General features: G+C 48.0%; 1 protein-coding gene across 4 annotated transcripts in view; it reads left to right on the forward strand.

Annotated features, from left to right (window-relative positions):
* The window catches only part of TP63 (tumor protein p63), a 176,933-nt gene that overhangs the window by 59,845 nt on the left and 91,078 nt on the right, over positions 1-26,010 (forward strand). For all 4 annotated transcript variants that reach the window (XM_075004126.1, XM_075004124.1, XM_075004127.1 and 1 more), the window contains exons 2-3: positions 11,286-11,414; positions 12,739-12,871. In XM_075004126.1, coding sequence (XP_074860227.1) covers positions 11,286-11,414; positions 12,739-12,871 — 262 coding nt within the window. The remainder of the gene's footprint in view (positions 1-11,285; positions 11,415-12,738; positions 12,872-26,010) is intronic.

Raw genomic sequence — 26,010 nt, forward strand, 5'->3', positions numbered from 1 at the left:
TACCCCTTGTGCTTTTCAAACCAACTATTTTTCCTTTTTCTTTGTGGTGGTGGGGGCGGGGAGGTTATTAAAAACTCAAGGATTTTATTTTGAACATTGAATTTGAATTTTCCATTAACCTGAAGATTTTGGTTTCCATGAATGTTGTGCAGAAAGGAGCATTTCCTGTGCCCCTTGAGACAACTGTGTTGACAGTTCTGCCCAGCTGCAGCTGGCCAACGTGACTAAACATCTCAGCTGCATGCTTAAGGACAAGAGCTATCAGAAACATCGGGGGGGAGGGGATATTTAAATTTCAGAACTGCAAAAAAAGAGTTATTTTCATTAGTTAATGAAAGACTGGTGGGTAGGTTTTTCTCTAAAAATAATAAAAAAAAAAACTGTATAGTGTTTAACTGATGGAGTTGTAGTACTGAGACTAAGCTCTTACATAGCACTTTTCATCCAAGTACTTCACAAACACTATTATCAGTGTTTTACAAAGGGGAAAACTGAGGCACAGAGCCATGACTTGCCCAACATCATCTAGCAGCCAGAGAACCCAGGTTTCCTGTGTCCCAGGCCAGTGCTCTCTCCACTAGGCAGCACTGCGTGTAACTGCTCAAGAAGTGCCCATAATATCAAATGAGAGGAGGTCATGAAAGACAGCTGTCAAGGCGATTATGATGAATTACGAAGGGCGGAAGTCCCAGGCTCCCATGATTTGCTGGTGGCTTTATTATGGCTTTTCCATTCTACCTGTTGGGGGAGAGAGGGTGTTTCTTGCTATCAGCTCTGTGGATCATGGTCTGAGGGGACCTTCCCTGCTCACTCAGACCAGGTTACCATCATGTGGCCCCAGTCAGTAACGGGTAAGGAGCTCTAAGGGATGACGTGAAGTGGAAAGTGCCAGACCTCCTATGGGCACAGTAATGCCCTCCCATGAGCATATCTGAGAGAAGCTGGGGAATAACAATAACTTTTCAGGGGGTGGATGTGTTCATTCCACAGCAGTTGGACCTGTACAGGTTGGAGCTCCCTGGTTTGGTCCCTGCGGATACTGGCTCCGTCCAAGCTGCAGGACAACGACCCCATTGAGGCTGGTCCCAGCCTTGGTTGGGCTGCTGGATGCCAGCCCAGGCCCCCGCCCCATGGATGCTGCTGTGACCCTGGGTCCAGGACTCTGTGGCCCTCGGACATCCCTGGCCCACCAGGACCACTGATGTTGCCGAACGATGGAGTCCCACAATGAGCTTCCCAGCCTGTAGTTCCCATCCTTTCCTTCTCCTCCCAGGTCTGTTGCTGTTGCAGGAGTGTTTCTAAGACCACAGGAGCTGTGGGATCTGGGGAAATCGAATCAGGCCCTAGGGCAGTGCTCAGCAACATCCATCACCTCCTGGCACACCTCAGCACTCAGAATTTCACAGAACACCCAAGGGTGTGTGTGTGTAATCCAATCAATTCCGCCCCCTAGAGCCAGGAACCCCCAACAACCCCACTCAACCCCCCACTCCAGAACTAGGCACCCCCAGCTCCTTCCTATAGCCCAATCCCCACTTCTCCCCCAGAGCCAGGCACCCCCCACTCTCTAACTTAATGCCGTCAACTCACCAGAACTGCTGCCACCGCCACTGCGACATGGATTTCTCCCACAAAGCCACGGTGCGCTGATTGGAGAGCACTGCCCTGGGGTCCCAGGAGATACAGAAGGAGCTGTGACTGGTGCTTGCAGTAGGCATATTTTTGCTACAAAAGCCTCCACTTGCTGAGGATAGCGTGCTGCTCTCCATTGCCCCCCCGCCCCCAGCTTATGGCTACCTCAAATTCCACCTCCAGGCTCTTACAAAATACAGGTTCAAAGTTTGGCTGCTGATTGAAACCACACGGATCTGAACTCTGTGCTGGAAACCCAAGTAAGACTAAATAACTGTGTGATGGTCAATAACTCCCTCTGCTGCCAGGTAGGAATCCACAGGTCTCTCTTGGGGTTCCCTAAGTCATGCTGCTGAAATTCAGGGAGAGGCAGGGAAACAAGGGGGAAAAAGTAAATAAGACTGGGGGGTGGTTCCTTGTTTCACTCATGTTGGCTCCCCGGCTGAGGCTTTTCAGGGAGTTTAGACAGAGATGTGGCATTGCTGGCGGCTTTGTGCTGCAGTTTGTGAAGGGTCAGAGACTCACAGTCAGGATCCAGGTCTTGGCCTTTTGCAGAAGATGGAAGTGTTTGGAGCCAAGGGGTTTGTGTCGGCCCATCGTTGAGATGGGGATAGGTGGGAGCAGATGGAAATTCAGATTTGAGCCTCCCCAGCTGTTGGGGTGAAGGGCTGCTTGCAGGGGAGCAGAAATGTAGCACTTTAAAGACTAACAAAATGATTTCTTCGGTGATGGGCTTTCATGGGACAGACCCACTTCGTCAGGGTGCTACATTTCTGCTGCTTAGTTTTGTTGGAGTACAGACTAACACAGCCACCTCTCTGTTACTATTCTGCTTGCAGGGGAACATTTTATTCTGGACCCATCCCTAACGCAACAAGCCAGTTTGGTTATTGGTGGCCTTTAGCAGGGTTTAACCAGCGTGTGCATGGATGGGTGTGTGTTTGGGGGAGGGGGGTGAGCAGGTCCCATGGAGTTAGGGGAATTCCAAATGACCCTGCTTGCCAGAAGCTCTCGCCTACTTCTCCTCTTGCACAGCTGTGTGCTTCATTAAATAGTGATGTCTACAAATCATAGCAGTGTTAAAATGCAGAGTGGGGGAATTCCAGTGCTCTGATTGTGCCAAGTTCCTAGAGTTTTAGCCGCACACTCAGAACAAGGGCCCCCTCCCCTTTCAGGAACTAAAAATATGACTGTACCACGATTTGGTCAATTAAATTGGCTGCTTGTGAATTCTGCTGCGGTTGTATCTGGTATCTCTTCACAACGTGAGTGAATTGGAAAAGCTGCTGCAGACAGAAGCCAGTGTTAGGATTATATTCACAGAGGTTAAGCTTGCAAACCGTCAGTTCAGCTCACTGGTGATCTGCTTCTCTCTTTAACCCCTAACAGCTGTAGAAAGCTCAGGTGCTAACCTGCTGTGCCACTTAGCCACTCAGCTAGGGTGTTAAGGACTAAGTGAAGTGTAAAGGGCTAAGTGTTCAGGAAAGACAGTTAGCTGGCTGAATGTTACTGAGCCTTGTCATGGGTGGGTGTGTGTTGGGTTTCAAAGCCCTGAACTTCATCTCTGTGGCTAAGATGGGCAGAAGTGGGTACAGAATGAGAGATGCTTTACCAGGGCCTGTTTTTTCAGGATGTGCTGGGCACCCACTGCCTGAGGGTCAGAGCCGTTGAAGGCAGTGGTGGGCCTGTCAGGGTTTTCTGTTAGTGGGTCATGAGATGTTTGGCTGATGTTGACTGTCTGCAGATAGCTTCCAAAGGCTGTGGTTTGCCGTGCACAGCCAGTAGGAGCTGTGGGAAACGGCAGCCACCCACTGCCTCCTGCAACTCCCGAACTGTCTGGTGGCCCATGCATGGGTTACCCTGATGGGTTGCAGCTTGCCCACGACGGCTCTAAGGTGTCTCTGGGCAGGCATCCAAAATGACTGGTTACTTTTGAACACGTCTCCCTCTGTACCTCAAGGTCCCACTGGCAAAGCCTGTGAGGACAATGGCACCCAAAGTTTGCAAGCTGCTCCGCTGACAGGGGCCGGGCAGCAGACATTTGTTTGGACTTTGGCTCCTGATTTGTAGACACAGGCAGGTTTTTCAGAAACTGGATTTCTGGTCCTTTTGCTGTCCATGAGATGCCGCAGCCTCTTTCTTGTTATGTCAGCCCTGCCAAGTGGACCCCAGCGATAACCAGGGGCCTGGAATAAAAAATATTTGGCTTGAGGGGACATGGGAGAAGCAAGAGCTTAACCCAAGGTTTGCTTTAGGGTGGGATCTGCTTTAGTTTGCCCATCCTTTGAATGAATGATCCCCCCACAGTCCTCAGGAGACTCCTCCAGTAGATTTGTTATACCATGAATTAAGGCTTATAAGAAGTAATTTTGTGTTCATATACTATTAGTGTTATGGGCAGAAAATTCCCAGCTCCTGAAAAAGGCCTGATTTTTCCCGAGTTGCTGGAGTCAGGGAAAACTGCAGGTCAACACCTCTGAAAAACAGACCACGAAGGGCTTAACTAGCTGTGCAGTTCAGTATGATTTCCTATTCACATTTGGTCTGTCCACCTTCTCTAAAAACCTCCTGCTAATGATGATAGTTCAGATCATCTCATTCCCTCCTACACTTGCACTGTAGAGGGAAAAGCAAATAAACCCAGGCACACTCTTTGCTGGGTGGAGTTTTAATTTTTCAGTATCACCTCTTAGGAGACAGATTCACTCAAGCATGTCAGGGGGGTGGAGCAAAAGGCACAGCACCACCCTTTCCCTCCCCTGTATAAATAGGAAGCACCTGGCTATAAGGCTGGGTGTGTCCTGCCTCAAACACAGGTCTAGCTCTCTGTAGGTGTAGTGGGCACAGAAGGAAGTTTCTCTTTCAGCAGTGTAAGTAAAATGGGCTTTTGAGCTCCATTGTGTTAGTGATTTTTAAACAAGGGTATGTGTGCTGAGCAATATTCCTGTGGTAGGAAAATTCATGGTTCCCACAATAGGGTTTTTGTTTTTGGTCTGTTCCTGTACTGAAAGGGCCCACCCCCGCCTCCTGATTAACAGTGTGTTGTGTCTCCTCTTCTCTCAGATAGGAGGGAAGAATAGGGGGAGGAATGAGTTTGTTTCCTGAATCTGCAACTGACTTGTGTGATTGTAAGCTAGTCGCTTGATTGTTTGACATGCTGGGAATCCACAGCTCTAGCTGACCTCAGTAGGACCTGCAGTTGTTTTGAGCATCTGATTTTCAGAAGCGTTAATCTGCTGTGCCTCCTTTTACCAGCTTTTTTTTAATTATTCCTCCCTGCTGGAAGGATCCATATTTGCAAAGCCCATTTAAGCTATTCAGAGCACAGTTGCTATGTAAATGCAAAGTGGCGTGGGGTTTTAAAAGTGACCAGTCTGTCAGTTTCATGGCAAATTATTTTGTTTTCCTGGCTAAGGATATGACAGAATTCTGTCACTATGTAATATAATTCCTGTAAAATTAACAGAGAGAGAAAAGTACTCAATACACCTGGAGTGTGTCTGCACTAGGGACTAACTTCGACGTTAAGCACTATATCAAAGTAGCCAGCAGAGAGTCTACGCACATTTTTCCCTTACTTCAAAGTTAACTTTGAAGTAGGGAGCCCAATTTTGAAGTCCTTACTCCATTCCTGGGAATGGAGTGGTGCTCTGTGTCGAAGTAGGATATATGTAGACTCTCAACTTAAAAGTTGTTTACTTGGAAGTTATTGTTGCAGTGTAGACACAGCCCTGGGGTTTTATAGGTGAGGATCAAGAGGTGTGTGTGAAAAGCCCCTGCAACAATGATCCTTCCTGCTGGGATTCCATCTGGTCCTGCAAGATAAAAAGCAGTGGGTGGGCTACGGTTAGGATGGGAGGCACATAAGTGATTGAGATTGAAGGATAACAACTGGGGTACTCCTTGGAGTCAGCTAGAAGTTTTGTCCTGAGACAGAGCAAAGTGGAGGAGACTTCTAGATGACCTGTACTCCACTTGGAGTACAAGGGGTTTAAGTCAAATAACACTAGCTGATACTTATCAGAGGGGTGTCCCAGTTAGTCTGTATCTTTGCAAACAAGAAGTCCTGTGGCACCTTATAGACTAACGGATATTTTGGAGCATAAGCTTTCGTGGGCAAAGACCCGCTTCGTTAGATGCATGAGTGGGTGGGTTTCAGAGGAGAGTTTAAAGAGGGGGGTCTCAGCCACGGGGAGGGCCAGAGTTGTCAAGGTCTGCTTAGTCATGGAGGATGTGGCCCATTATCGGTAGCTAATGTGGAGTATGAACATCAAGAGCAGAGAAGCTGCTTTGTAATGGGCCAACCACTCCCAGTCTCTGTTCAATCTGTGGTTGATGGTGTCAAATTTGCAAATAAATTGCAGCTCTGCAGTTGCTTGTTGGAGTCTGTTCCTGAAGGGTTTTTTTCGTTGTTGCAGGACTGCTACTTTTAAATCTGTTACTGAGCGTCCAGGAAGATTGAAGTGTTCTCCTACAGGTTTTTATGTGTTACCATTCCTGATTAGTAGTTGGGCAGGTGAAAGAGCCCCTGATGGTGTGGTTGATGTGGTTAGGTCCTATGATGATATCGCTGGTGTAGATATGCGAGCAGAGTTGGCAGCAAGGTTTGTTGCAATGACTGGTTCCAGGTTTAGAGTTACTGTGGTGTGGTCTATAGTTGCTGGTGAGAATTTATTTAAGGATGGCGGGCTGATACTGATTCAACAGGTTGGCTTCCAGCAGGCTGAACTCTTAGTCAGTGTGGAAGCAATGCCCCAGTACAGTGTTAGGGAAAATTGTACTAATGTGGCATGATTGCCTCTTAGATGGGACATAAAACTACATTTCTTTCTGATCACTGAACATCCCCCGCAGCACTTTTTATAAAAGTTGTCAGCTCCAGTGCCCAAACCAAATTACAACTTGGTGACTATGTTCCCTGGTCAGTTGATAATTCTCTGCTTACTATAACGGAATGTTCCTTGTAAACAGTTGCTGTGTTCACCCCAGAAGTGTTTGCACTGCAGTGGCCAAACAAATGAACCCAGTTCATACGATGTGTCAGTATATGGTTCAGCTATACAGGCATTTTGCTCCCAAGCTTCAGTCCCATTAAAGTCAGTAGTCTGGTAGTAATGCTCAGTAGGAAGTCTTCTAGGTGGTTGTGTTTGCAGTATCACACGTTAAATACATACTGCTCTTTGGGATGCCAAGTCCTACAGGAAAGAAACAAACTCTCATGACTGGAAGTAGCAATCTGAGCTCCCAGTCCTGGAGACACTTCCATGTGCCGTTAATGCTGTGCACACAATCTCATTGAAGTTTGGAGCACCTGCATGACTTAAAATTAAGCAAGCAGGTGTTTGCAGGTTGGCGGTCTAACTTGGGGAGTAAGGTCAAATGAATGGAGTTAATGGCCTGCTTTTTTCAGGAAAACAAATTAATGCAGTTCTATAAATTATACAGTGGAGTGAGGCTGCCTTAATGCCGAAATGCTGCCTCCAGTGCAAATTAACTCCCCCAAGTTTGTGGGCAGAAACCAAAGCCAAGTGTGCAAAGCTAAGTGCATTGCCACTGGTTGCAATGGTCTGCTTCCTACCCATGCAACCTCGCTGGGGAGCCTGGTGGGATCCCAGTGGGGTACATGGGAACTTGCAGGAGTCAGGTGCTGAGGAGCTCTTGATAAAGGCGAGTGACTTTTGCTGACTCTCAGGGTTTCCTGGTGAGTAACTGAGCAGATGGGATTGGTCGGAGTCACTTCCGGACAGGGCAGTTAGCTGCTGGCCGGGGCGAATGGTGGGTCAGTGCAAGCAGGTTGCTGCTTGTAGGGAGCTTGGCAGAGTAGGCAGTTTGGTGGGTTGATAATATGCACTGATATTGACATGAGGTTAGGGAAAAGTGTGCCAATGGCAACCAGCACCTAAGGGCGGGGGAGCTGGGGGAATCCATGGGGCAAGGTTGTGCTGTGTGAAACAAACTGAGTGACTCCCTTCTGCTTTCCCTAGCAGGGGCTCTGGGCATTGCTGAGTAACTTGATCCAGGAGACAAAGGGGTCAGGAATTGTAGCAAGGGGAGTTGAGGGTTTAATGCTTTTCATCCCTGTTTTCTTTGGCATTCTCAGGAGCAGCTTGGCGGGGTGGGATTGGGAGCAGGACCCGGGGCAGGAAAGGAGAGGCAGGAGCTGGAGAGTGGGTAGATGGTGCAAGAAACAGGGGGACTCTCACATGCTCAGCATTTTACCTAGTGGACCCTGATCTGCCTGAGGCCTCTTGGTCCTGTGGTAGCACAGTGTGATGTGCAAAGTAGGGGTCGGCAACCTGCGGCTCTGGAGGCACATGTGTCTCTTTGAGGAGTCACTTGCAGCTCCGGATGCTGGAATTAGGCTTTCCATAGGTCCGGTTACCTCTCCGTCCGGCTGGGCTTTTAGAAATGCAGAAATGTCTGGGATTTTGCTCAGCCCAGCAACCGCTGTCTGAATCTGCCCCCCACCGCCCGCTTTGTGTTTGCTCCCTGCTGACTAGCTGGAGCAGCTGCGACTTGAGCCGAGGCAAAGTTAGAAAGGGACTGGGCAGGAGTGGAGCTGTGCTAGGAGATAGTAGGAAGTCTCCCAGAAACTGAGGAACCACTTGATCAAAATCCTTTACAATAAACAAAAGATGATCAACAATGAACTCTCTGAACTTGAAATTATCAACGAACAGGCATCCACACAAGACCCCACAGTATGAACTTTACCAGTGCCAGACGAGATATTTATAAAACATGCTTCCTTCCTGTTAAGGGAAATAAGATCAGTGGGGCAGGTTCAGGCTGGGTGCTCAGCCCCTCCAGCCGGCAGCCCATTTGCAGCCCAGCTGTGAATGGGGCTGCTAGTCCAGCCACTGCTCTCTCTGGCATAGTGAACACCCTCCTTTTGGGGGCAGGTTCAGGCTGGAAGCTCAGCCCCTCCAGCTGGCAGCATGTTTGCTGCCTACCCAGTCCAGCCATTCCCACTCACTGGCAAGGTAAGCACTCTCCTTGTGGGGGCTGTTCAGCTGGGACTACAGCCCAGCTGTGAATGGAGTCGGCCTAGGTTTGGGGAGAAGCAGCTCCAAGGAAGCTCCATTGCTACAGTTACCACACACAGCTGCCTTGGCCTGATTGCTGTAGAGTTGCTGTCGGGGTTTTGGACATTGTGCTCTAATTAATACTGAGGTTTTTTCCCGAGCTATAGACTCAGGAGCAGGAGGGCAGCAAGTTGCTGCTGCTCTAGATAGTCCTCAGGGAGCAAACACAAAGCGGGGGGGGGAGGTGCGGGGCAGGGGAAGCTTCTGGCTTCAGAAAGTATTCAGCTTAGATGGCAAAAGGGTGCTCAGGGTCACCATGGCCTGTTGGATTCTCTTCCTCCTACTTCCCTAGGTCTGTGGTGATGTAAGGCTCAGGATCTGCCCACTACTGATGGGCTTTCAGCTTCCGTTCATGCTCTGGGCTGCAGGTCCCAGTAACTAGGATGTTTCAAGAGCAAGTTTGCCATAGGCTGCTAGTGGGGATCCACCAGATAAGCTTTGGTTCATTCTCTCAATATCGCTGAGACAGGAATGATTATTAAACCCATTTCACAGATGGGACAACTAAGGCTGTGAGAGAGCCAGGTCTGAAAAATGGGCCTTGGCTCACTCCATTTTGCTGCCAGTGTGCTTTGAAAGCCACTCTTGGTCTTAGTGGGCCATTTGTGTACTTCTGCTTAAGTTGAACCAATGAAATGCTGGAAGAAAAATTCATCTCCAGATGCTTCCTCATCTGCTCTAAGCACTAAGCGGGGGGCATGAAATTTCATAACTGGGGCACAGTGCAATCAGCCTCCTACCTGCAGCCTCTGCTGGCTCCCCTCCTCGCCCCTGCCATTGCCAACAGAGCATGGTGCGTAACTTAAGGGAAACTGACGCTCGTGTCCGGGGCATTGGGTGAGCTGGGGGAGGGGCCCTGCTAATTGCAGGGACAAAAAGAGAAGCCCAACATAAAAAAAAGTTTGCTGACCCCCTGCTATACCGCGTGCTCCTAAATTGACCCCCTTTGGCTTGCCAATTAATTTCTGGCACTCATTGCCACTAGATAGGACTAATCTTCGAGCTTACTAGGACTCAGAAAAGGGTTAAATGTTTACATGGATCCTATTACAAATCATTGTGTGTGCATTGTTCTTCAAATAGGGGTTACAAAAAGTAGGGGTTGATGTTATTTATTAAGGACTGTCTTGTATTCACGTGTATTGTGGCACTTGAAGTATCGATTTTGTAACTGAATTTGAAAAAATGGCTCTACTTGCTATTCTGGTTGCAGACCCCTGTGCTAAGTCATCAAAGCTGTTTAGAGGGAGCTGTTCGGTGCTCTTGCCTTTATGCCATAGATGAGCTACAGCATGAGAGTCTGCTATAGCACGCAACTTTAAAGCTTTGCTTTGTGGGTCAACAGCAGACACTAGTGCCCTGAGCTCATGGCCTCTGGTTCGATGCTGATCAGTAGCTGTTGCCCTTATTTCCCTTTAAGCATTTGTACAACTCTAATTAAATAAAGGGACAGCTTTTTCCAAAACCCATGTGCCTTATCCTGTCCTCTCTTGGACCATGGCAAGTCACTTTGTAATGAAAGTATCAAGCAAAAGAGATTTCAGCTGATTTTTTAGAAGCTGTCTCTTCTCCAGTGTTTTTCTGTAAAATTCTAGCTGTAACTCAGTCATAGTAATTCGCAGTGGGCGTGATGGCTTTTCCCACGGATCTTTCTTACCAGTTTTCTTCAGGGCCTTCATTTGAATGCCTCTTGCTAAAGGGAAAGCCCCTGCTTAGCAAATCTAGGGATTCTGGGGAAGCTCTGAAGTCTTCATAGGAATTTTAACTCCTGAAACGTGCTGTGTGTGAGAGCGCCTGCTTTTGCTTAGGAAAGAGTTACATTTTCTGCCCGGGGATGTGTTTCATTAATGCAATTTTACCCACTTAACTCATGTAGGGCTCTTTTGTTCATGAGAAAAATGAGATTCAATCACCACTGTCTATCTGCTTTGAGAGGGTGCAATCACAATGCTGCTGTTAGAACTCAGTAGTTCTAAAGCAGGAAAACGATGTATGCTTTTAAACTGAAAAAATAGATGAAAGGTTTCTCAAAATCACCCCTTTTGGCCCTTTGTCAAAGCTATAATATAATCATTTCTTATTTACAGAATAGTACTGCTTACAGGGCCTTGTTGTACTCGGTCCTATGCAGACACTTGTTAGAGGTAGTCCCTGTGCCAAAGAACTTACTCTGTAAATAGACAAGACAGACAGAAGCAAGAGTGGAAACAGAGGCAATCTAACTTGTACAAGGTCACACTGCAGCTCAGTGGTGGAGATGGGACCAGAACCCAGATCACCTGACTCCCAGCCCTGTACACTCCCGTTTAAGTGCAAAATATTGTGTGATTCATGAGCGGATGGCAGACAGGTCTGTTGTAAGAGTCTGTCTAATATAGATTGGGGTGGGTATGGGGGGGGAAATAACTCTTTCCCTTCTAATCACATCCCCAGTGTCACGGGATGCAGATTGGATGGCTTTGAATGTTCCAGGCGTTTAGCATCTCTCTTCTCACACAATAGTGTCTGTCTATAGGGTTCTGTGTAGTTTAATCGAAGACTCAACATTATCTGTTTGTTTATGATAAGGTTTGTGGAAACTCCAGGCCATTTCTCCTGGACAGAAAGTTACTACCGATCCACCATGTCCCAGAGCTCACAGACGAAAGAATTCCTGAGTCCAGAGGTTTTCCAGCACATCTGGGACTTCCTGGAGCAGTAAGTACCAGCAGGTAGAAAGAGGTTGTCAGGGTAGCTCATGGAACTGATGCTGGGGATTCCAGAGTCCTTCTGGCTGCTATGAATCTGGCCCAAGGCCTTTGTGACTCATGGTTACTGGGTGGCTGCTGGGAAAACCTGAAGTGAATCATGGTTTGGTTCCTGGTGGACCGGTGTCCATTTCACTGGTGGCACCTTTGATGATCTCAGTAGAGAGCCCATGTGTTGTCTGCACTCGGGGACATACTTTTCCCCTTTGGCCTAACACAGGACTGAGAGGTGTTTGGCTATCCCAGTGCTCAGTGTGGCGTAAGAGCCTGGAGAGAACACAACTGCGGCACTGTGTGCCCTCTGGGGGGTCAGGACAAGGTATCATTGGCTCAGGGTCAAGGCAGGGTGATGTGTAAGGACCAGGGCTGCTGCTCTGCAGACCTTACTTCAGTTCTCGCTGGGCGACACAGAACAGTAGCAGGAGAGGCGGCCGCTGCTTCTTCTGAGCCGAAGTGGAAAATGTTTTCGTTGCCCCTGCAGTGGCTGAGACCCTGACCCCCCCGCCCCCCCCCCGAAACCTGAGCAGCATGGTGATGTGGCTCCCCTGAGCAGCATGGTGATGTGGCTCCCCTGAGAAGTTAGGCCCTAGGGAAGCTGCTCTGCAGGGCTGGCCTTAGGGAAAATGGTGCCCTGGGTGAGTTTGTATCCCTGCTGCTTCCTCTGGACTTCTCCCCATCTGCCTCGGCTCCCTGCTCTGTCCCCCTTGACCCCATTGCCTGCAGCTCCCTTCTGCAGCCTCATACCCTAGGCCTGCCCTGCTGCTTGCCTCTTCACTGCAGTGCCCTGGGCACTTGCCCATCCATGAGACCAGCCCTGCCACCTAGCTCACCTGCCCTGCCTCTTCGACTTCTCCAAGTAAGGCCATCAGTAATACCTACCTCTCTCCTTCTCTGACTCCTCCCCAACAATGCCTCTGCTCACTTCTGGCACTGTGCTGGTCTCTTGAGAACATCCCTCCCCACCAGTGTTAAGCCCTTGGTTTCATCCAGCTCCTGGATGCTCAGAGGGGAGGAAAGAGAAGCAGTTTAGAGAAACCTTCAAGGACTGCAGTAAACAAAACATTTCCCCGGGCACGCACAGAACCCTGGTGTGTTGCATGTGGCTCCTGGGCCCCAGATGCTCACCGCTGGTGTGGGGTGCTTAGTGCTACTGGAAGGTGGACTTCTGGCTGTTGGGTGAAATTCTGGCAACGCTCAATGGGAATCTTGCCATTGGCTTCAGTGGAGCGAGGATTTTGGCTACCCTTTTAATGCGGCTGTTTTATTCCTTGTAGGCCAATATGTTCAGTTCAGCCAATCAACTTGAACTTCACAGATGATGCGTCAGACAATGGCCCTACGAACAAAATCGAGATTAGTATGGATTGTGTCAGGATGCAGGATGCGGAGGGGAGCGACCCGATGTGGGTGAGTGTGTGTAAGCGTTTGTACAGGGCCCTGTGTTTGCTGCAGCAATAGCCCTGGTTACGAACAGCAGTCTGGCCAGCCTGCGGCTAACCTTTGTCAGCGCTCGCCCTGTGAAAGGTGTCCTTCCCTGGCAGTGGTCTCAGGAGCCAGCTCTCTGCATCTCACCCCATGGCCCTGCTGGTGGGGCCGTTGATGCGTGTGCATTGTGGTGCCTCTGCTTTGGAGCAGTGCTGAGTGACGGGTGCAGAGCAAAGCAAAGGAAGGGCCAAGCCGCGCAGGTTTTGGAGTGGGCTTAGAGAGAGCTGTCTGCAGCCCCTCACCTTGGCCCTCCAGCCAACTCCCCCTAAAGGCGCTATCCCCTGACCACAGCATGCTTACGTGCACTGAGGGTTTAAACGCTGGTGGCTGCTGTGTTCTGGGAGCACTTCTGCTCCCACTGATTCCTCCACTCAGGAGGCAAGGCTAAGGGAGCGACTTTAAAAGGACAAGCAGGCTAGCGTAGACACAGCCTGAAAACCTGGGTCCCTACCTTGGGTATTATTCCTCCCCTGCCTCCATCCAAACTGGCAAGAGTGAACTGCGATTCTAAGGAGGTTTTGCCACCATGGTTTCACCAGCAAGTTTGTTGGGTGATGTGCAAAGGAGGCCGTGGGGGCTGTTGGTGTATTTGCCGCTGGTGCTTTCTGTTGGCTGAAGGTTCCGCATGTCTCTGTAGAGGAGCGTCGTAGAGTTTGCTGGATGTGCCCGGCTCCTATTTCTGCGGTAGCATCTTCTCCTTGACTAGGGTGTCCTGTGCCGCAACTTCCCATACCGCAGTTATTTTTTGTTCTGTTACAGCTCGGGTGTTCACCCCTCCATCCCCCGGTCCTGTGATTATGGCTAGTGGCACCAGCTTCCTCACTTCCTGTCTCCCGTCCACAGAATCTGTAATAGATCAGTTTCCAGACCACTGCTGTTCTTTTAGGCGAATCCTACAGGTTGCTAGGGCTGCGCAAATCTGTGTGGAGGTCGACTCTCATCCTGGCAGTGACTAGCGTGTGTAATTCAGCAGTGTGAGTCTGTGACCACAGTTGTTTCCAGGCCTTGTCTATTGCTGTTCCTAATGCCCGAAGGCAGAGGGATTGTCTTGTCATAGAGGGTACATGTCATGAAGCCCCACCTGGAGTGGAACTCCTGCCTCCACTCCCCTCAAGAGAGCACCCTTGTTGTGTTGCCTTGAAACGTTGCAGGGGCCTCAAGCTCTGGGGGTGCCTAGGCTCGTGAGTGGGCCACATGAATGATTCCCCCTTATGCTCAGTGGGCTGCAAGATTGTCATAGCCTAGATGGTCTCCTGGGATAGGGCAGTTTTTGCTAATGGTGCTTACCTAGAATTGGCAGGGTGTGCTGATTGAACTGTAGCAGTGCTTTCATTGGATGCAAGGGAGCACACAGCTCTCTCAGTCAGTGTTGTGTGCAAATAGCACACACCTCACTGTGTGTGTCGCTTTAGTCATACCAGTAGGGTGGATGGGAACCAGCAGAAGCTTGCAGCCTTGTGCACGGGTAATGGTGAGCAAAACGAATTGGGGGCCACACACTGAACCCTAGTAGGCTTCAGGTTGCCGCTGTTGACTTAGAAAGTTCCTGCACTCTGACAGACACTCCCTGTTCTGTGGATTCCCTGTCTGTAAAATAGGAAACTTTGTTGGTATTAAACCAGTGGAATCGCTTAAAAGCATCGGATGTGTCTTTGCCAGCTTCCTTCCCGCATCCGCCTGGGTGAGTTTCTTGTGGCTTTGTTACAAAAGCCTGCACAGCTCCCCTCTCTCTACACGCTTGGTGTGTGGCACTGCATAAATGGGACCGACTGCCCTGAGTCCTTGTTCCGAGCCTCCCTCTCCCGTGTGATGGCTCATTACAGCCCTTTGGAAAACCTGGTCTGCTGCTGGTTGGGGAGTATAGCTATTGCAGGAAAAGGGGGGCAGTGCAGCTTTCCCCAAGGTTTGGTTTTCTTGCTTTTGGTGACTTTGATCCCCACCCTTCAGGGCACATGTTTCCCAAGCTTGCACACTGCGGCTAGGTTGGGTGATTTTTCATGAGTGCTAACGAATGTCACAGGCATACTTCTCAACATATAGCTTTGTCAAGCTGCTTAATGAAATTCCATGTAGCTTGGAGTGTGGCTGTTGCTTCAAGCCCATTGAGTGCTGCATGCCTTGTGTTAATTTATAAATGTACCAGAGCCTTCCAGTAAAAGAGAACAACTCCTTAGTTCAATCCAGCGCTGCACAAAAGGCTTAACAAAGGAAAAAATGCATCTCAGACCTGTGCAAACAGCTTAGTTTTAAAGTAGGGAAAGTTCTCCTCCTCCCTGGTAAATTAGCAAACATCACTTGACGGAGGACAAGGCCGTGTTGCAGAGAAGTCAGTGTTTGCTTTGCTGGTTCTGGGGCTCGTGGAGTCTGCAGCTTGCACTGGCAGAGAACGTGTAGCCTCAGGGCAGGTTTTTGCTATTGTGTTTAATCTGAAATACCTTCTAACCCTAGATCTCCTCTCTTCCTGCAGATCGCTGCAGGGCAGTAGTTCTCCTAGCACCTGTCTCTAGCGTAACCTCGGCCATGTCACCTGAAGACACCATGTGCCGTGTGCATCTGATTGGAGCCAAAGGGTTGAAGAGGGCAGAAAAACACAAAGGAATGCAGTAGCGACTGGGCTGTCTTATGAGACAGCTTAAAACAGAACAATTTTTAATATAGTATCTCATGACGAGAGAGAGGCTGGCTTTCTGGCTGCATCTAAGAGCTGTAAACTGGCACAAAGCAAACAGCTGAGAGCTTATCCAAAGCCAACAGCTTTCGCTGACTTTCCATAAAAGTCTCAGCTTCAGAGGCCTGTTTTTTTTTCTCCCTCTTCCGCAGCTATCTGTTGCTTATTAGTTTTGACACCAATTGGAATTGTAATTAGAAGCACCAGCATGACAGCAGAGTGCTTGAGTGATGCAGTACTTAAGGCTTTCTGTCCAATTGCTTACATGGGGGATAGGAAGGGCTGAGCTCAGAAAAAGGGGGATAAAGTCCAGTACAGTAACTGTTCAGAGCTTGGCTGCTTTTAAAGTAAAAGTGCTACTCTAGGATGGGCTGAGCACACTTATGTCGGGTCCCACTTTTCGCTCTGGCAATTAGCAGGACCCCCCAACCTGTCTGATGCTATCCAAACCCACGGAAAGTTTGGTTTATGTTCAAATGGGGGGGAAAAAACAAAAAACCTTTTGGCACATGTAAGAAACGAAGTCTGTAGAACATAAGAACTATTAAGGGGTCTATAAATGTCAGTATGCATACATAAAACAGTAACATTTCGATATTTTTAATGAGATGGATGAGCCTGAGGCTGAGCAGCCCATCTGTACTGTGCCTCCACCCTTGCAAAATTTCACACGCCCCCCTACTTTGTGCACCCTGCTCCACGATACTCTTTTAAAGTGAATGCCAGATCTAGCCCTTGTGGTGATATGTTTGCTGGCTGCCTGCTCCCAGGGCTTACTCTACTGTTGCTGTGTCCGTGCTGATAGGCAAAACAGAGTCTTGGTATAGCTTAACAGACCTCAAATGCAGTGGGGGCTTTTGAGAAAGGTACAAGCCCTGCCTTAAAGAATTGCCCATATAAAGCATGTGTACCTGGCACAAGGTGTTTGGGTGATAACCAAGAGGGTGGTGTGAGAGGCACAGTGGTCTGATTGAGTGATGACTCAGTTTGGAGATCGGCCTACCTAGTGGGGAAGGTACTAAAGAAAGAAGGAACTTTCTCTGTTTCACTAGAGAGGAAGGATGGTTCAGTGGATAGGGTGCTGGCTGGAGTCCTGGGTTCTATTCCCTGCTGGGCTGTATACTTCTTGGGGGACCCTGGACACATGCTTGCTCTCTCTGGGTCTCAGCTCTGCTGTGTGAAGTGGGGGTTGTCTCGCTTTCCAACCACACAGGTGCAAGGAGGATAAGCCCATTAAAGATGGTGATGCACTTGTTTACTCTAGCTGTGGGACTGTAGGGAGTACCTCTGATGGCATCCCCGAAATGCAGGTTTTAAGGAAGGAGTTAAATGGGAACGGGGCTGGCTGCACTGATCCTGCCAGGATGCATCACTTCTTACCTTGCTGAACTTGGATGTGAAGCCTCCTCCCTGCTGCCCACTTCAAAGCCGCCAGTATCTCCTCTGCTTGACCAAGGCATATAGGTGTGCATGACAGGATTGTGCCACGGGAACCATGTGGGGGAATGTTCTGAGCCTAGCAAGTGCATTTCTAAGGCTGGAAGGGACCATGAGCCTCTGGTTTGATTGTCTGCATTACACAAGCCAGAGAATTTCACCCAGTGACTGCAGCATCCAACCCAGCACCTAGTGCCTGAAATAAGGCAGAGCTGTTACAGAAGAGAATTACAGAAGTGGCAAAAACTTGGGCCTGGACTTTCCTGCAGCTTGTGTTCTGTCTGCAAATGGGCAAGCAGCTGGGAACTAGCCCTGCCTTGTTTTATGTAAGTCACTTGTATTTGTGAGCTAAAAGGAAAAGAAATGGAGAGGAATTTAAAAAATCCAGTGTTCCCAGTGGCCACTGTTTGAAAAGGATATGATGTCTTCTCCTGTGGAGCCGATACTCCCATTCTCCTGCTCTGGTGGATGATAGAAACACCCTGTCCTCGGCATGCTGCTTTCAGAGAGGCAGGAGAAACTGCTGGCCGGGGCTCTGTTGGGATGAAAGGGAGCTGCAGTGGGCAGGGAGGGCAGCAGAGAAAGATTTATGGGGTCTGATGTGAAATAACCCAGGCAGCATCCCTTCCCCTTGTCTCATAAGTGGGCCCCTCACAATGCCTTAAAGGTTCTGTTGTCCTGTCCACTGTGTTTTCAGACACACAACACACTTGGGTTGGTAAGTCAGGCCATGAAGCCAAAGCCTGACTTCCCAAGAGGGTAGGTAGAGGCAGGCAGGGATGGCAGAACAGTTCAGGCGTTCACACTTGGCCAGGCGTTGGGCGTGGGCAGCCCGGTGGACTGGTAAGCAGGGAGGGTTCTTTGGCTTGGGGGTTGCCTGCACGTTTCATGACTTCCCAAAGAGAGGAATACGGTTGCCATCAACTCCTTCCATCTCCTGGGTTGAAAGTCCTCACTGAGGGGAGAGGCTGTTGCTTGTATTTCCTCTACACACCCCTGAGAGAACTGCTCTGCTGTCATTAAGTAATGCCTAGTGTAGCACGAGTGCCGGTGGTATCTCGCATCAGGGGCTACCTCAGCCATGAAAGCATTCTATTGCTAGTGGCTAAGAAGGGCTTTCTGCTTGCCCGTGGGCTGGAGGCCTGTGTCTCTTGGTGCTGCAAAGCCCAGTCTCTGTGGTGACTAGGCTCCTCATTACAGTAGCTCAACGTCCTGCCTGTACCTGGCCACAGGGACGTAAGAGTGCCGAGTGTAGGATGGTGTATTGTAGCTCCTCCTGTCAGTGCATGCCCTGGCCAATAATCAGTGGCTGTCTGCTCTGATTTGTCACCATTGCAAGGAACTCGGAAACTTTATAGACACGTGACCAGATGCTTCTGTGCGACAGTGCTAAGGGTGATCAAGGTTCACTACCTTTCCAGGCTACTGTATCCCTTTCTGCAGCCTGATTTGCTTCGAATACTCCCAAGTTTCACCTCTGTTTAAAAAAAACCACCTGCTTAAAAACACAAGTGTCACAGCATGCTATTATGGGGAAAATGGCTTGCTTTCTCATATGTCATGTGATTACAAAATGAATCAAACAGGATATCAATATTATGCTTGCTTGTCTGTGTACCATATAGAGAGCAGTAGAAATAAGTTGTCTTCTGTATGAAACTGTAGTGGGTACTGACTTTGCGAGAGCTTTCTACGTGGCCTGTTGCAAAATCACGCAGACATCTAGATGAGTTGATGAACACCCTGGAAGACATCTGTGTATCCCCAGGGGTAAGTGCACCTCTGGTTGAGAACCACAGTTCTAGACCGTTGGGAAGCAATCCTGTGGCTGGAGTACCATCCAGGTAATACTGGCCTCTCTGCGGAGAATGTTTCTGCAGAGAACAGTCTAGCACCCTGTTTTAAGTCATCTTTCTTTGAAACAGCTCACTCTTAACCTCACCCCAGCTCTTGAACTGAGAATTGGCAAAGGCAGGGTGGTGGTCTTTCCTGATGGCTCTGATAAGCTCTGAATCCTCCCCTTCACCTTCCCTCCACCCTAGCAGTGTGAGCGCTGTCTAAAGTGATGTAGCTGGGGAAGGTGGGTTTGACTCCTCCCTCCCTGGGTGCACATACCTTCCATGCATGCCCCTAAGCTAGCCTTCCTTCTGCACCATCTCTTGCCGAACCAGTTCAGCAAAATGCCTTTCTACTGGCTGTCCACTTAGTTGAAGCTTTCTTAGCAGGTTCAAAAAAAATCAGTGTTTTAAATTTATCTTTCAGCCTCTGTGAAAAACAGGCTTAAATACCCAGCAGAGGACATTCTGACGGGAATAGTGTGCATGTCTTCAGAGAAGCTTTCCAACTGCAGGTATTTGCAGAGCATGCTAAGGTGTATTCATACTGCACATTATCACATACCTGCAGCAAAGGGCTTGTCTCTCTAGTAACTGTGCAGCAAGCCAAGGTGTGAATCCACAGTGCATCAGCTCCTCCGCTCCATGTGGACGTTGCAGCAGGACCGTGGACGTTGCAGCTTGCTATCCAGTAGTAAGCTGTGCTCCGGGGCTTTCCAGGTGCTGCAGCATGATGCACGCGATGAACTGGTGCATGGAAGCTGGTGCATTGTAGATTGACAAGCTGACTTGCAGCACAGTTACTTGCTATGTTGACAAATGCAAAGTGAACTGCTGCAAAACTCTGTAGGGATTTACCTGATGATAGGCCATCAGATCCACGGTCTTCATACAGTGGCCCATGTACATTCCCTTCCCCTGGTTTTGCCACCATTTAATACAGACTGCATTCCTGGCTAATTGCAATACTACAGCAGTGGTATAAGAACAATCAGAAGGCTGTTTAGCAAGCTAATTGTAGGTGTGATGTGGGATTGTGGCTACGGTGTGAGTCAGACTGCTGCCATTAAAGGGGGATGGATGTTTAAGTCGCTGTTAGGTTTCAGGGTTAACACCAATTCACCGCAGTGAGAGCAGTTAGCTCTCTCCTAGAGATGTTTTTCCCTCTCTGCAGGCTCTCTGACAGCACTACTTCGGTTCTTGTTCAGAAGATTCCCTTGGCAATGCAAGAAGCTTGAAACCAGAAAGTTTTCATGTCAAGTTCCAAGTCCTTTAGTTATTGGGTCTGCCAGAGGCATACTGGCAGGGCATGGTGCCAAGCCAGGGTGCAGCCCAGCCCAGATGTTGGTCAGCGTATGGCCTGCAGAAGCCCATAAAATGTACCTCTTTATATTCCAGAATAGGAGCCACAGTTCCCTTGTGCCACTTGCTCTACTGACAAGGATCAAAGATGCCCATCTCTGCTCTACGTGTTGGGCATAAGGAAGCAACAGACACTTAAATGTACGCATGTGAACGGTCCCAGGAGCCTTTATGAAAAGTTAAGCATATGCTTTAAGTGCTTTGCAGAGAGCACCTTGCAGGATATGAACCTCAGCAAGCAGAAGGCTGAGAGCAGCTGACGGAGGTGTGAGATTGAAGGGCAGAGAGGAGGTGGCAGCTTCATACAAACTTCTAGAGGCAGCTGGCTAGTAGAGGCAAACGCCAACTACAGCTAAGAGACATGGGTGTAATTAAACAATCGGGAGGCATGTCTGTAGGCAATAATTGACTAAGATGTGGTGCGTGCTTCCAGAGGCAGTAATTGAAGCTGCTTAGTCACAAAAGAGCTGGGCACTGCAGGAGAAATGCATGATGGAGCAAGACCAGCATGACCAGTAGATGACTCCAGATGGCTTGTTTTTTGCATCATGAAACACTACTGCATTGACCATGGAAAGAGAGATTGGAAGCTTGCAGACCATTCAGATGTTTGATTCAACTTAGTGCCTGCTGCTGTCTGGGTTGGTGCATGGAAGGGTTTTTGAAGCTATCCAAGTTTTTTATTCTTCTGCATGTAGACACTTTTTTGTTTAGTGGGGATTGAGCTGTTGCAAAAGTTTTCTCCTCATAAGCAACCCTTTCAATGTAGTCTAGTCATCTTTGGTGGCTGCGACCTTCCCACAACTCCTGTCTGATTTTCAGTTGTCTGTGTGAGCTCTCCCTGTTCAGCCTTTGCTTTGTAATATTACTGGTGGTTTATCTTCTGCTATTTATGTACCTCCAAACTGTGCTTCTCCCCAAGTTTGGAATAGCTATAGCCCATGAGTGTCCAACCTTTTGGCTTGCCTGGGCCGCATTGAGTGAAGATAGTCTTGGGCCGTGTACAAAATATATAATATAGTTAATGTATATAAATCACATAATAATGTTAAAAGTTTACGATCTTGTGGGGCCGCATTACTAGCTGTCCAGGGCTGCATGCGGCCCATGGGCCGCAGGTTGGACACACCTGCTATAGCCTATCAGGCCTCAACTTCAAATCCAGAAGGGTCAAGCCAAACCCTTCGGAGGCAGCTAACACTGGGAACAAAAATTCTTTCAACTTCGTACAGATGCCAAAACTTCCATGCTGCTGTAGTTGTTGCTGCTATTAAAATATGTTTGCAAAGTTTCCTTTCCTCTCACTGCAGTGTTAGCTGCCTGGCTGCTGCCCTGAGTCAGCTGCATTTTCCGTTTGTAAAAAGCTTTGGGGACCAATGGGGTAAAAATCTCATTCCTGAATTCCTACTGGTATTGAAAAAATATCTTGAATGTTCTATTCAGTCTTGAATGGCTTTGGATTTAACCTGGAATTGGAACCGTCGTCCTGGGAACAAATCTAGGCAATTCCTCCCCATTTTCCTTTGGATGACTTTATGGGTGCATAGAATTCTTTGTGTGGCATGTAAAGTATAATAGGCTGAACAATAAATGTTGCATCTGACGGCAAACTCCTTGGGACTGGGACTGTCTTGTGTTTGCTGGCAGACTCACCTAGCACACCATGCGTTCTTCTGGGATGCCAACAGTAATAAATAAACCTAATTTCAGTGATCCAAGGGCACCTAGCTATTCACAGCACTTTACCCAGGTAATAATTTAACTGCCCTGAGGAGCTGACAGTCTCATGCAGTTTCATAAAATGCAGAAGGATTAAACATCAAAGAGAGAAGGGAGAGAAGATGATGGGAACGCAGCATTTGAAACAATCCCAGGCCACCTCCTTGAGTAGGATGAGTACTGAGCATCCCAGGTGGATGCGGCTGGATAAGGTAATTTAGCCTACCGATAGCTGGGGTCAGTGTTGGAAACGGGAGTTGAGTGCCCTAGTTCACCTTCTCTAGAGGCTTGGCTTCAGAGCCCCAGTTTTTGGGAGCTGGAGGAATTTATAGGAGTTGCTGTTCTGTTATCATCCTGTTTCTTTGCAAATAGCCTCCTTTGTAAGAAGCAACCAGTCCCCTCAAAACATGAGCTTCCTTGAGCAAGCAGAGTAATCTCCAGAATTTCCCATGCTACCGTGTGTGTTATGAAGCTACGATACTAATGTTTGCCATCTTCAGAGGGCTCTGCAAACCTTAATTAAAAGTGATCTTGATCTCAAAGCAGCCTGCTCAGGATGCTGCCAGTGTCTGGGAACTAAGGCCAGGTCTATGTTACACCTTAAAGTGGATTATAAATGTGCAATTCCAGCTATGGCAATTGTGTAGCTAGAACCAACTTACTTACCTGGCTGTCCTCACAGAGGGGGGTCAACAGTAGGAACTCTTCCATGGACCTCCCTCACTCCTCATGAGATTGAAAAGTACAAGGGTCAACTGTTGACCCCAGGTGGTTTGCTTTTGCACATCCCTACTTGGCTCGATCTTCCGGGTAGCGAAGATACACCCTAAGAGAAGAGCCTGATACTATCCTTGTAAGGAACTTTACTGCACTGCTGTCTGTCCTGATTTGTAACATCTATTCCAGTTGTAAACATTGTTTTTATTTCTCTTAAAACTTTTAACAGCTCTTCAGCAATAGCTGGGCTTAGGCAACTGAAGAGCAACTCTCAGGCTAAAGTTACCTTGTCCTTTTTTTCCCCAAACTAAACAATCCAATTCTTTTAGACTTCTCTCACAGGTCATCTTCTAGTGTGCTTAGAAGTGGACACGGTACTCCGCTTAAGGGCTAATCAGTGCAGAGTAGGGCAGAAGAATTACCTCTCATGTCTTGCTCACAACAATGCTCTTTAATGCATCCCAGAATCGTGTGTGCTTTTTGTACGCTGTTGACCGTTTCCTCTAATCTCTTCTATTCATGTGCAGAATAAAATTTTTATGTGCATTGAGGCATGTATGATTGTGCACCAACAACAGAAACACAACCTAGTTGTGGGTGCCATGCTAATCCATTGGGCAGCATTTGAATCTCTCATCAGTGGCCACACAAGTGCCAAGCTTATAGGGAACGTTGTTGATTCATATTTAGTTTATGCTCCATTATGATACCTATATCTTTTTCTTAGGTTGCCACTTCTATTTTTTTTTTATGGGTGCAACTGATTGTGCCTTTTTTAAATTGAGTACTTTGCATTTGTGCTTATTGAATTTCATCCTATTTATCTCAGACCATTTCATAGAATCATAGGGCTGGAAGGGACCTCAGGAGGTCTAGTACAGCCACCTGCTTCAAGCAGGATCATCCCCAACTAAATCATCCCAGCCAGGGCCGTGTCAAGCCGGGACTTAAAAACCTCTAGGGATGGAGATTCCACCATCTCTCTAGGCAACGCATTCCAATGCTTTACTTCACCGGGAGGGTGGTGGTTTTTCCTAATATCCAACCTACACCTCTCCCTCTTCAGCTTCAGACCGTTACTCTTTGTTCTGCCATCTGACACTAAATTTCTGTACTTTGTATCGTAATTTTATCCTCCAAAGGACTTGCAACCCTTCCCAGCTTGGTATTGTCTGCAGACTTCGTTAAGTGTACTCGCTATGCCATTATCTAAATGGTTGACAAAGATATTGAACAGATCTGGTCTCACAACTGATCCCTCCAGAACCTCTCTTGTTACGCCCTTCCAGCATGACTGAACCATTGAGTGGTTATCCAACCAGTTATACACCCACTTTATAGTAGCCCATTTATGTTGTGTTTTCCTAGCTTATTGCTAAGAAGGTAACAGTGAGATGATTCCAATGAGCATGACAGACCCCATAGACTTTGTGGGGCTAGGTTCATGCGATAAAGGGCATGTGACTGTACCTGGGAGTGTTGTCTCAGTACTGACAGACATCTGCTAGCCCCTCTCCAGCCATGTAGTTGGGGGGGGGGGGCCTTAGGTTGGCTGGCGGGCTACCAACTTGCATGCTACAGTGCAGACATACCCTAAGAGATCTAAAATAATTGCAGTCCATGAGTCATTTTTGTGTCAGAATAACAAATAAATGGTTTGGGGGAAATCAGCCACACAGGATGAACTGATTAAAAAGGAATCCATGGGCAGAACAATGTCAGTGAGCATTGCTGTACATTTCCTGTAAGTAATCTGCAATTCATACATCCCTTACTCTCCTGACTTCTCCGTACCTTGCATAGGTGAAAGCCGTTCTCTGACTCACTTCTGCACGAGAAAATCTGGACTTGTCAACAGTTACTCTTTATTTTTCAAAAAGCAAACCAAAGAACTTTCTCTAATCTGTCACCACCCCCTGCTCTTCCTTCTTCCCTTGGGTTTCCCTTACCCTTTCTTTATCCTCAGCAAGAACCTGCATCTCATGGCATGACATACGTTATACTGTTTGTTACAGCAGTCTTGTGTGTACAGCAGGGAGCTTCTTGTGGGAGTGACTGATGCAGCATAACTTTGTATGAGCAGTGTGACTTGAATGGGAGGAATCTCAGCCTTGCAACTTTGCAATCATGGAGCTGTTTCCCTTTTTCCCAAAGGGCCTGACACGCCATTCCATGTCTTCAGGGCAGTTCAGTTTATTGGTTAGTGCTGTCTCAGGAGTCAGGTGACTGAGTGCTCATCTGCCACAGATGGAATGTGTGACCTTGGGCAAGTCACTTAACGTCTCTGTTTTGCCGTTCTCAGCCATCTGCAAAATAATTGCCTAGTTTACAGCAACACAAAATACTTAGTGCTTTAAATATTTGCAGAGCACTTTGAGATCTTAGATGAAAGTTGCAACCCAAGCACTAAATATGATTACTCTAGGGGCAAACCTGCTACTGATGTCATGGCAGGTTTTTCCTCCAGAACTGCTAAAAAGTTAATTCCTGGAAGCCTACATAAGCAAAAAATAAGGTTTATTTCCACACCATAGTTCTCAATATCTTTGTAAAAGTTTCCCAGTCTCATGGTGTTTTCTGTGTACTGGGCTGTGATTTTTCCCGATCAGCCTGCTTGCAAAAAGATCTTTGTTCTTCTCCCCATAGACTTGCTGTCCTTTCAGTCAAGACACCCTGGTTAGAGGCTGCTTTAAAAGAATTTGTGTGGCAATGTTTTACTTGCACAAAAATCAATGAGTAAAAGGAACGTTAAAAACATAAAGTGAGTAAAATTTTCTGTTTGATTAAATTCTGGGTACTATACTATGATGTCAATTACTGTTTGCATGTCGCACAGTACAGCTTGAACCTCTCTGAACTGGAACTCTTTTGTCTAACATCTGTAATCTGGCCTGATTTTAGTTAGCTGGACAACCACTTACCATGGGTGTGGCCAAGTTTCCTGTGGTCCCATAAGGTTGTTGACAGCCACCAGAGCTGGCTCTGTGTTCTGCTATTTAGTTCTAATTTATGCCTTCTAAGAGCCTAGGAAGGAGTGGGGTGTCGGTAGTGCCTCTAGATGTTATTGACTTCCCGTGGTCCAGCAAATTCTCTCATTGGGCACCGGTCAGGTCTCGAGGGTGCTGGACCAGAGAGGTCCAACCTGTAGTAAGTACCATATATAACGCAAGCCTGTCCGCCACTCAGGGATGGTTACCATTTAAGTACGGTCTGTCCCGGGCCCTGCGTCTCTCCTAGTGGGAGCAGGCTCTGCTTCCAAGCCTTGTCACTGTGGAAAAGGGGCAAGAGATTTTCAGATTGCACAGGCACACTGAAAGGAATGA

This window comes from Carettochelys insculpta, chromosome 10 (assembly GCF_033958435.1).
Source record: "Carettochelys insculpta isolate YL-2023 chromosome 10, ASM3395843v1, whole genome shotgun sequence".
Classification (NCBI taxonomy): domain Eukaryota; kingdom Metazoa; phylum Chordata; order Testudines; family Carettochelyidae; genus Carettochelys; species Carettochelys insculpta.